Source organism: Acomys minous, assembly GCF_964271855.1.
Source record: "Acomys minous genome assembly, chromosome: 13".
Taxonomy (NCBI): Eukaryota; Metazoa; Chordata; class Mammalia; order Rodentia; family Muridae; genus Acomys; species Acomys minous.
Genome location: NC_140495.1, coordinates 62,530,816 through 62,541,865, shown reverse-complemented (window position 1 = coordinate 62,541,865; position 11,050 = coordinate 62,530,816). Strand labels below are relative to the sequence as shown.

General features: G+C 49.8%; 1 protein-coding gene across 1 annotated transcript in view; it reads right to left on the bottom strand.

Moving 5' to 3' along the window:
• Window positions 1–1,415: 1,415 nt before the first annotated feature.
• CAPN11 (calpain 11) overlaps window positions 1,416–11,050 on the bottom strand; it is a 30,625-nt gene continuing 20,990 nt past the window's right edge. The window contains exons 11-23 of the mRNA XM_084755176.1: window positions 10,775–10,953; window positions 5,759–5,770; window positions 5,254–5,465; window positions 4,929–4,968; window positions 4,776–4,841; window positions 4,622–4,679; window positions 4,449–4,513; window positions 4,129–4,197; window positions 3,494–3,572; window positions 3,286–3,402; window positions 1,884–1,942; window positions 1,692–1,771; window positions 1,416–1,564 (exon numbers count right to left, since the gene is read on the bottom strand). Of these exons, the coding sequence (XP_084611302.1) occupies window positions 1,745–1,771; window positions 1,884–1,942; window positions 3,286–3,402; window positions 3,494–3,572; window positions 4,129–4,197; window positions 4,449–4,513; window positions 4,622–4,679; window positions 4,776–4,841; window positions 4,929–4,968; window positions 5,254–5,465; window positions 5,759–5,770; window positions 10,775–10,953 (983 nt within the window). The 3' untranslated portion in view covers window positions 1,416–1,564; window positions 1,692–1,744. The remainder of the gene's footprint in view (window positions 1,565–1,691; window positions 1,772–1,883; window positions 1,943–3,285; window positions 3,403–3,493; window positions 3,573–4,128; window positions 4,198–4,448; window positions 4,514–4,621; window positions 4,680–4,775; window positions 4,842–4,928; window positions 4,969–5,253; window positions 5,466–5,758; window positions 5,771–10,774; window positions 10,954–11,050) is intronic.

The window sequence follows — 11,050 nt, the reverse complement described above, 5'->3', positions numbered from 1 at the left end:
GACTGAGAGGAAGACAGAGAGGTGGGGGGGGGGGGAGAGACACAGAGAGACAGAGACAGAGAGAGAGAAGGAGAGAGAGAGGAGGAGGAGAGAGGGAGAGGGAGGAAGAGGAAGAGCACAGGGCTAGAGCTGGCTCACGCCTTTAATCCCAGCACTCGGGAGGCAGAGGCAGTGAGTTCAAGGCCAGCCTGGTCTACAAAGTGAGTCCAGGACAGCCAGGGCTACACAGAGAAACCCTGTCTCAAAAAAACAAAACAACAACAAAAAAACCCAAACAACAGAGAGACAGAGAGAGAGAGAGAAAGGGAGAGAACAGGGTTATAAAGAGAACGAGCAGCTGGGGGAAGGAAGACGGGACCCGAAGGAGATTTAGGGTGGAGGAAGAGGCAAAAAGAACTGAGAAGAGCCAGGATGCTAACAGGACTCTGAAACGTATATGTATAACGGCTACTTGTGACACCCAGGGAGACTGGCGGCCAGCATGCGTTTGGTGTACTAACAGGCACCAGAGGTAGCCATTTATTCCCTCTGCCAGCAATGAAGGGAATGGCTTCTTTTGGCACAGCGGAAGTGGCTTCACAAGTTCCCGAGGAATGCTGGCTTTTGTCTAACCACTAAAATTTGGGGAAATGGAATTTCCTTTGGACCTGACAGAAACCACCCGTCCCTAGGAAGCTGTACACAGAGGCAGGAAGTGTTCTGATGGCTCGGTGGAACACAGGTTTAATCTAAGGGAAGCCTTATCTCAGAGGCTGAGAGAAAGGTTCTATGATGCCACCATTACTGCCTCTATAAGAGGAGGAAGAGAGGACCAGGAAGATGGCTTGTCACCCAAGCCATCCGGCCTGAGTTTGATTCCAGGGACTCAGATAAAGAGGAAGAGAGAGACACCTTCAGTCTCACACCATAAAGGGCCCCTTATTGTGTGCCAGTGTCCGTCCTTTGATCTTTTTTGTTTTGTTTTCCAAGATAGGGCTTCTCCCTGTAGCTGTCTGGCTGTCTGGGAACTCTGATCTGTAAACCAGGCTGGCTGGCCTGAACTCAGACCCACCTGCCTCTGCCTCTCAGGTGCTGGGATTAAAGGCATGCGCCATACCTAGTTTTATCCTTTGATCTTTGAGACCCCTGCAGTGCCATCTTTGGCGGGAGGGAAACTCAGGGCTTTGACTGCCCGGAGCTCTGGCTTAGCTGGCAGCTTGCTCAGTGGTACCCCCTCACCCCACAATGCTCAACCCATCTATCTAATCGTTGCTAATGTTCTCCTAGAGTGGGACTGGGATGCGTTTAGCATCCTGAACCTGCACAGCGCCCTCTAGTGATTATGACAAACACATTTGTGGATGCTTCACGGAGATAGAATAGATTTCCCTTCTTTGGTGTTGAGGAATTAAGCGGTAAACCATGTCCTGTTTATTAGAATCATGTTCACGGCGGAGGGGCGGGGAGGCAGTAGAATTTCTGGCAAGAGAGCGGGCTAGCAGGGAGGTGTGAGTTGACAGTATGCGGGAACACCAATCTGGCTGCAAGGCTGCCTTCCCCAGAGAAAACTGTCTCGGAGAACCAACTAAAAAAAAAAAATTTTTTTTTCCAAAATATTCACAGCGTTGAGTGTGCTCGGGGGTGGGGTGGGGGTGGGGCTGGGAGTTAGAGTTTCCATCAGCCCGGAGCACTGGAGAGCAAGGAGCACCCACCGTTCTGTCCGGAGCCGCGTCGGCGGAGGGAGGGAGCCAGGCTCCGCACCTCCCTACCCCCACATGGTTATTTGTAGCCACTGCAAAGAGAGCAGAGAACTGAAGACTGTGCAGAGGACGAAGAGTGGGCGGGACTAGAGGGGAGGGGCTGGGACGCGGCCAGGCCCACCCTCCCCACCCCTTCCCGCGTACCTGCTCTATAGTCAAGCAAATAGAACCGGTTTTGTTGGTGTCCATGGATAAGAAGAACGCTGTTTTAAGGATAAGGGCGCGGGGGTGGGGGCGGGCGAGTGTTAGCGTTGAGATGATGGTCTAAATGACCCACTGTCCGAAAAGGAGAAACTAGAAAAGTAGGAAGTTAGCTCCTTTTTCGTCAGGAATGAAACGTCACAACACCTACCCCATTAGGAACCAGGCCTGGTTCTGAGCACTTGCCTAGACTCTTTTACTCTGACTAGAATCCTGGGAAGATAGGAGCGGTACTGACTTGTTATTATTTGTTTTACATTTATTTATTTATTGTGTCGGGGAGGGCTATGCAGGTGCACACATGTCACAGCTTGCACCTGTGGAGGTCAGAGGACAACTTGCAGTTAATGGTTCTCTACTTCCACCAGGTGGACCCTGGGGTTTGAACTCAGGTCTTCAGGCTTGGTAGCAAGCACTTGTCTGTCTGTTTTGGTTTTTCGAGACAGGGTCTCTCTATGTTAGCCTTGGCTGTCCTGGACTCGCTTTGTAGACCAGGCTGGGCTCGAACTCACAGGGATCCACCTGCCTCTGTCTCCTGAGTGCTGGGATTAAAGGCGTGCACCACCACTGCCTGATAGCACTAGTCTGTTTTAACTCAAAGTCTCACTAAGTAGCTAAGGTTGCCCCAAACTTGTGATCCTCCTGTCTCAGCTTCCCAAGTATTATAAATGAGGGCCACCCGATCCATACTTGGGACAATAGTTTTGTTTTTGTTTATTTATTTTACATATATGAGTGCTCTATCTGCATGTACACCTGCAGGCCAGTAGAGGGCATCAGATAAGGATGCCCTTCCAGTACAGATGGTTGTGAGCCACCATGTGGTTGCTGTGAATTGCTCAGGACCTCTGGAAGAGCAAACAGTACTCTTAGTAGCTGAGCCATCTCTCCAGCCCAGGACAATAGTTTTATTTATTTATTTATGTTTGTTTATTTCTTCATACAGAGTCTTTTGGCTGACTCAGACTGACCTCAAACTCACTCTGTAGGTGAGGATCACCTTGAGCTCCTGATCTTTCTGCCTTCATCTTCTGAGTATTGGGATTAAAGGTGTACATCACTATCTTTTTAAAATTTATTTGCTGCATGCTAAGCAAGAACTCTACCAACTGAGCTACATCCCCAGCCCCTGGGGCAGAACCATTACCATTTGCATGATATTTTTTAGAGAAAGGTATCGGGGTACAGACAACAGTCACAGCCCCAGCGAGCTGTGGATTTGAACTCGGGTCAGGCATGTTCTCTGTGTAGGAGTGGGTCTACAGCACCAGTCCTTGGGGTAAATAGGCGTGGGAGCAAGCCAGCCTTCCTGGCCTAACCTGGAGAGGGCGGGCCCTTCACTCACCAAACATGGCCTTTAGCCTGAGGAAACAGTTGATGAAGTTGTCAAAGTCCACGATCATGTTTTCATCTGCGTACCGGGCAACCACCACCTCAGTCAGCTTGTTGTTCATCTTAATGCCTAGGAGACAGATGGGGAGAGAAGGGCAGGATTCGGGCCTCCAGACGCGGCCTCCCAGCTCCCTGCCTCTGGAAGTCTGCTCCCTGGCCACCTGCTTTCTCTATTGCCAAGCGCATCTCGTAGGAGTTCAGGGTCCCTGAGCAGTCCTGATCACACTCTTTGAAGATGTCCTGAAGACAGACAGATGTCATCGCACCAGGTGTGCAGCACGGTGGTTGAAAGAACAGAATATTGCAGTATGACTGACTTAACACCATCTGCCCGAGACCCTGGGGCCCCACCACTCTGACTAACCCCTGAACCTCTAATGTTTCTGTTTCCTACTGGTTGAGGGTTTAACTCCAAGCATGGCAGGCAGATTGTTGGTACCCTGCCCAGGGCTTTCTGCCTGCACCCTCAATGAGTAGGCCAGGCGATAGTGGTTACTAACTAGCTTGACTCTGTGTATGTATATGTCTCTAAGTGTGTATCTGCTCATGTGTGCGCGCGTGTGCCTGTCCAGTTCTAATGGCTTCTATGCTAGTTCCCATGCCTCTTGGCTACCTCTTTTAGGCCCCTTTGCTGTCCATTTCTTTTTTGTTTTTTTGAGACAGGGTTTCTCTGTGTAGCCTTTGCTGTCCTGAACTTGCTTTGTAGACCAGGCTGGCCTTGAATTTACAGTGATCCACCTGCCTCTGCCTCCCAAGTGCTGGGATTAAAGGTGTGTGCCACCACCGCCTGGCTTACTGTCCATTTCTTGATCTTTTTCCACAGGATCTGGAACTCCAGAAACCCCAGTTTGCCAGTACCATCTTTCTGGGGGGAGGGTTAGTCAAGGGTAACAGTAAAGAGGGCGTCCTGGGGCAATAAAAGCCTTCACTGCAGGCTTAGGGTTCCTAAGCACTAATAGCCAGAACTGGGATCTCTAGATACCCACAAATCTAATCCGGGTCACAGGAAGGGTACTGAGGCTGGAGGGAGAGATGGTGGCCTCTGAGTCAGGCTTGGAGGCCCCCGGGGGAAGATGGGAAAACACTGGTTCGTCTTGCCACAGGGCAGAAAGATACATCCATGAGGTTGACCATGCGGCGACAGACATCCAGGCTAAAGCCCTTGGTCTTGAGGTTCTTCACTGGGAGGGAGGGAAGGGTATAGGCAGAGGAGATGGGTCAACAGACTGTGGAACCAGATGGGGTGGCCTTTATGAGGACAGGCTGTGAGGGTGGGGTGGACCACTCACATTTAGACGCCATCTTGTTGAGGAGACTTTGTAACTCAAACATACCCACTTCCTTGTCCTAGGAGAAGGAACTGTAGTCACCTGCTGTGCCCTGTCCCTTGGCCCCTTAGCCCCTCGGCCACCTCCCTTCAGCCTCTGCCCCTGGTCCTCTTACCCTATTTGCCACTATCCTAAACAAGTCACCGGAGTCCTGGTCCACATCCTTCTCAGAGATGGTCTCCTGGGAGAAAGGGATGAGGGAGGGAGCCAGTCTTTTAAAAACAACCCTTCATACTTCCGACCTCTCAAACCCAAAGCTTTCTATTACCTCTTGGAGATGCTCAGCCCAGTTGACGTCATCCAACAACCTAGGCATAAGAGGGTGGATGCTTAAGAGTAGTAACTGGGAGCCGGAGGAATGAGTTTCTCAACAGGGTGACCTGGGAAAGGTCCTGTCATTGTATATGGAGCAGTATCCAATAATCTGGGCACTAGTTTTATTCCAGTTTCTGTTATCAATTTAGACCTCACATCGTCACACATGACTGTTTCTATGAGTATAGTGGAGGATCCATGTGGAGGGCCACCAGACCCTGACACCCTGCAGCCCTTGGGCATGATGGAACCTCAACACAGCAAGGCGGGCCCCTCACAAGGTCTCACTGTGTTTCTCCGTGAAGACCCGAAGCAGGAAGTCAGCATCTTTGTAGGGCTCGAAGGTGGAGGGAATAATGATGTATTCCCCTGGGGGCAGCCGAAGGTGGCTGTTCACCTCCCTCGCGTTGGTGAAGATCTCCGAAAAGCCATGGTCTTGATATTTCATGAAGAACTCTTTCTTCAGATGGATGTCCCGGACGTTCTGAAACTGTACGTACCCTGGAGGTGGGTACAGGACCAGAATAGGAGAGCAAGGAGAGTGGACCTGCCGAGGTGAGCCATCTTTTGGGGGCAGGACTGGTGGTAGGTACATCGGTTCCACTGCTGTGGCCTGGACTCCTCCAGCATGGCCTCCTCCTTCCCTGAACCCCACTATTGGGTAATAGGGGCTGGAATCCCAACTCAGGGTTCCCCACAACTTTTCTTTAGGTCCCTCCCCTTGCTAATCCACATGTAGCCAGGAGGGGAATGGATGCCTGCCCAGGAATAGGCCTTCTGTACCTCCTTCGGGACCTAAAAAGAAAAGAGGGAAGAGGGTCAGATCCTCATGCGCGTTTGAGTACCACTGTGAGCCCGAATGTGAGCCTGTGTTGGGGTTCATTAGGGCACTGGGCACTGGGTGGTGGGTGGAGCCAGGCTATTAGCATCAAGATTTTGTTGGTTTTGGATTTCTTTCTTTTTTCTTTTTCTTTTTCTCTTGTTTGGTTTTTTGAGACAGGGTTTCTTCTGTGTATAGCCTCGGCTGTCCTAGACTCGCTTTGTAGACCAGGCTGGCCTCGAACTTAGAGACCTGCCTGCTTCTGCCTCCTGAGTGCTGGGATTAAAGGTATGCACCACCACACCTGGCCGGTTTTGGATTTCAAAAGTACAGGTTTGCACAAAGCTTACAAAGGTAGATTTTTATCCCTCCAGGCTGAGGACAGGAGACAGAGTCCCAGAGATGTAGGAGTGATTTGCTGAAAGGGAAAGAGAGCTGGGACAGAACCCAAAGGGTATATTCCTAGACTGTTGATCCATGGACCATCACGCCAGCAGGAATAAAATAGTGACTACTGAAAGCAAAGAATGAGGGCAAATAGATACACGTGTATACTAGCTGTTTGTTTACTTGAATTTGCTTTGGAGCTGAGGATGACCTTAAACCTCTGATCCTCTCCCATTCACCTCCCAAAAGTTTGAGATTACAGTTGGGAAAACTGCCACATGCCCAGTTTTATGCATTGCTGGGGATCGACTCCAGGATTGCTTGTGTATGAGTCACATCACTAGCTCTTCTTTTGTTGATCTTTCGAGAGAGGGGTTGTGTAGACCAACTAGCTGGTCTCTGTGCAGCTGAAGCTGGCCTCAAGCTCCTGGTCCTTCTGGCCTCTGCAGGCGCCTTCATTCGTGTTCACACACTCACACACAGACACATGATTAAAAAACAAATTACCACTGGGTGTGGTGGCGCATGCCTTTAATCCCAGCACTCAGGAGGCAGAGGCAGGCGGATCTCTGTGAGTTCAAGGCCAGCCTGGTCTACAAAGCAAGTCCAGGACAGCAAGGGCTACACAGAGAAACTCTGTCTCAAAAAAACAAATCAAAACAAAAAGGAGCATTTTCTTTTTAAATAGATTTATTTGTTATTTATACAGTGGTCTACATGTACACCTGCAGGCCAGAAGAGGGCATCAGGTTATATTATAGTTGATTGCCAGCCACCATGAGGCTTCTGGTAATTGAACTCAAGACCTTTGGAAGAGCCGTCAGTGCTCTTAACCTCTGAGCCAACTCTCCAGCCCAAAAAGGAGCATTTTCACTGGGCAGTGGTGGCATATACCTTTAATCCCAGCACTTGGGAGGCAGAGGCAGGCAACTTTCTGAGTCTAAGACCAGCTTGGTGTACAAAGTGAGTCCAGGACAGCTAGGGCAACACAGAGAAACCCTGTCTTTAAAAACAAAGCAAAACAAACAAGTTAGAAGTGCTAATGCACATCTGCAATCCTATGGGGACAATAGAGACACCAGCTGCTCGCCAGCCAGCCTGAAGGAGCCTGTGCAGCACCAGGAACAAAGAGAGACCATGACCCAACAGGGTACCTAGTGAGAACTAACTTATGTGCAGAGATGAAAGGGACAGAGGAGGGCTGGAGAGATGGCTCAGAGGTTAAGAGCACTGGCTGCTCTTCCTGAGGTCCTCAGTTCAATTCCCAGCAACCACATAGGTGCTCACAACCATCCATAATGTGATCTGATGCCCTCTTCTGGCCTGCAGGTGTACATGCAGATACCACACTGTATACATAATAAATAAATAAATAAATAAATAATCTAAAAAAAATGTAAAGAAAGGGAGAGAGGAGGGGAGAGGGGAGGAGAGCGGGCTTAGTGCTATGTGCATGCTTATAATCCTGACACTTGGCAGAAGCAGGAGGATCAGGAGTTCAAAGCCAACTTTGGCAACATAGCAAGGCCAAGGCCAGCCTAGGCTACAGGAGGCCCTGTCTCAGAAAAGCAACCTGGAGCCCTGGATTTTCTCACCATGCTCTTTAGTATGTCATGACACAGCAGGAAGGCCGCCATCCTCCAGGCAGATGCCATCACCATGTTCCCAGAGTATCAGAATAGTTGGTTAGATAGGCCTCTTTTTTTTTTTTTTAATATTTATTTATTTATTATGTATACAATGCTCTGCCTGCATGTACCCCTGCACACCAGAAGAGGGAATCAGATCTCATTATAGATGGTTGATGAGCCACCATGTGGTTGCTGGGAATTGAACTCAGGACCTTTGGAAGAGCAGCCAGTGCTCTTAACCTCTGAGCCATCTCTCCAGCCCTAGATGTGCCTCTTTGCTTTATAAATAAGCCTGCCTGTGGTGGTCAGTTATATCAACAGGAACAGTAGGGCTGTGGAACCACTTGCAGAGGGCCTCCATTAACCTTTTTTTTTAAAAAGAAAGCTTGATTTTTATTACTTAAAAAGCTCCATATTTGGGCCAGGCATGGTGGTGCACACTCTTCTTTTTTTTTCTTTTTTGGAGACAGGGTTTCTCTCTGTAGCCTTGGCTGTCCTGGACTTGCTTTGTGGCACATACCTTTAATCCCAGCACTTGGAAGCAGAGGCAGGTGGATTGCTGTGAGTTCGAGGCCAGCCTGGTCTACAAAGCAAGTCCAGGACAGCCAAGGCTACACAGAGAAACCCTGTCTCGAAAAACAAAAGCAAAACAAAAAACCAAAACCCAAAAAACCACAACCAAACCAAAAAAAGCTCCATATTTGCCAGACAGTGGTGGCGCACACCTTTAGTCCTAGCACTCTGGAGGCAGAGGCAGGCAGATCTCTTAGTTTGAGGCCAGCCTGATCTACAGAGTGAGTTCCAGGTTAGCCAGGCCTACACAGTGAGACCTTGTCTCAAAAAACCAAAACACAAAAATTTAAAATGTAAAAATTTAAAATAAAACCATATTTATTTAGCTTTCTGACTCTGTGCTGCGCCTTCAATGCTTCCATGATACTTTCTTGCTCCTCAATAAATAATAAGAATGACAGAGAACAGTCCATGCCATTCTCTGCCTGTCCCATCTGTTCACATACACTACACACACTTACAGGTAATGGCTATGGACTGTGTGTGTGTGTGTGTGTGTGTGTGTGTGTGTGTGTGTGTGAAGTATAAGGTGTAGTGGCTCGTGTCTATAATTCCTTCAGAGGCTGAGGCAGGGGATCAGTTTAAGGATAGTTCGATAGGTTTCCAAGGTCAGGACTTTTAAAATTCTTTTTCAACTTATTTATTTGATCTATGTACGTTGCCTGAATGTTTTTTTTAAAGATTTATTTATTTATTATTATGTATACAGTGCTCTGCCTGCCAGTACATCTGCAGGCCAGGGAGGGCATCAGACCACATTACAGATGGTTGTGAGCCACCATGTGGTTGCTGGGAATTGAACTCAGGACCTCTGAAGAGCAGCCAGTGCTCTTAACCTCTGAGCCATCTATCTCTCCAGCCCTGTCTGCATGTTTGTTTGTGTGTTCCTAAGGTTATGAGCCACTCTGTGGGTGCTGGGAACTAAACTCAGGTCCTCTGGAAGAGCAGCAACCAGCCCCCTATACACTGAATTTGTTTTGTTTTACATTTATTTTGTGAGTGTGTGCTCACAGTGACTTGCATGTGGAGGTCAGAGGACAGCCTGAGGGAACAGGCTCTCTCCTTCCACCTCTTAGGGCTGGGGGTTGAGGTCAGGGGGTCAGGCTTGGAGCCAAGTGCCTTTACTCACTGGCCCCAAGTCTTGGACTTCTTGGCTTGAGCAGAGTGGATTAACTGGGTAGCCCGACTCACTGTGTGAGAAAAGCAGACCTTGGGCCCACTCCCTTTTTTTCTCCCCTTGGGATGGTGCCCAGGGTGTGGCACATGCTGAGCCAGCACCAGGACTGTTCACTCCTGAGTCCCTGGAGCCTGGCGAGGGACTCGGGATGCGGTAGGTCATTATGCTGTATTCCATACTAGGTGACCGTGTAAATGAATGACTAAATGGGCATTTCTGGGATCTTGCAAACGCTCACCGGTCTTGGGAAACACGGACTAGGGGCCCCTTATGGCCTCTACAGTGAGTAGTTTTGGTGAAGTGCCTGAGGCCACACTTGGGTGGGGGTGTTGCTAAGGTTTCTAGTGCTCAGAAATCGGGACATGGTCGGTCAGTCTCTGCCTCTGCCCTTTCAGTGTGTGAGCCTTTGTGGTCACCTCATCTCCCCTGTATTGTCTTCTTCCTGTTCCCTAAGGCCAGCAATAACTGATGAACTGGGTCTTTGGGGTGATGCCTGCCACAAAGGAAATGCTGGCTGGGGTGGTAGGTTTAAAAAAATAAAGCGGTGGAGAGAACAGAGGCAGCGGCTGGAGTGATGACTAGGTGGTTCAGGGCACTGGCTGCTTTTGCAGAGGATCTGGGTTCCCTCGCACCCACACGCTGGCTCACAACCATCTCTGACTCCAGTTTCAACGGGATCTGCCGTCCCCGCCCCCCTCCAGACAGGGTTTCACTGTGTAACAGCCCTGGCTGTCCTGGACTCACTTTGTAGACCAGGCTGGCCTCGAACTCACAACGATCCACCTACCTCTGCCTCCCGAGTGCTAGGATTAAAGGCGTGTGCCACCACACCCAGCTCTGACACTATTTTTTGATCTCTGTGATATCATATCAGGTGTACATGTGGTACATAGGCATACATGCAGGTAAAACATCCGTGTGTGTGTGTGTGTGTGTGTGTGTGTGAGAGAGAGAGAGAGAGAGAGAGAGAGAGAGAGAGAGAGAGAGAGAGAGAGAGAGAGACCTTTGGGACTGACTCATTCACACAGGGCTCTTAAGGGTCTTAAGGGGTGTGGCTGGGGAGGCAGAGGCAGGTGGATCTGGCTTTGGGGTTACCTTGTTCTACACGGCAAAAGGAGGAGAAGGAAGGAGACGAAGAAGAGGAAGAGGAGAAGGAGGAGGAGGAGAGACCAGAGGGGAAGCAGAGGTGGCTGGGGACCCTGGAGGCACACCGAGAAGATGACAAAGCCGATGGTGAGCAGCTGGGCTCCCTCAGGCCGAGCATGTCTCCAGTTCTTCTGCATCAGGGCCACCAGGCAGGTGCAGATCATGTCGTCTTTCTCAGAGTCATTCTCTGGGTCGTCCTCCTCTGGGAGAGAGATCTTAAACTGGGGGTTGCTCCAGAACGTGTCTGTGGGAGATGCAGGTCAACATGGTCATGGGGGGGGGGGAGGGCCATCTGTGGGGGGCAGGGCCGTCTGTCTTTGACTGTGGTTAGCTGCTGACCT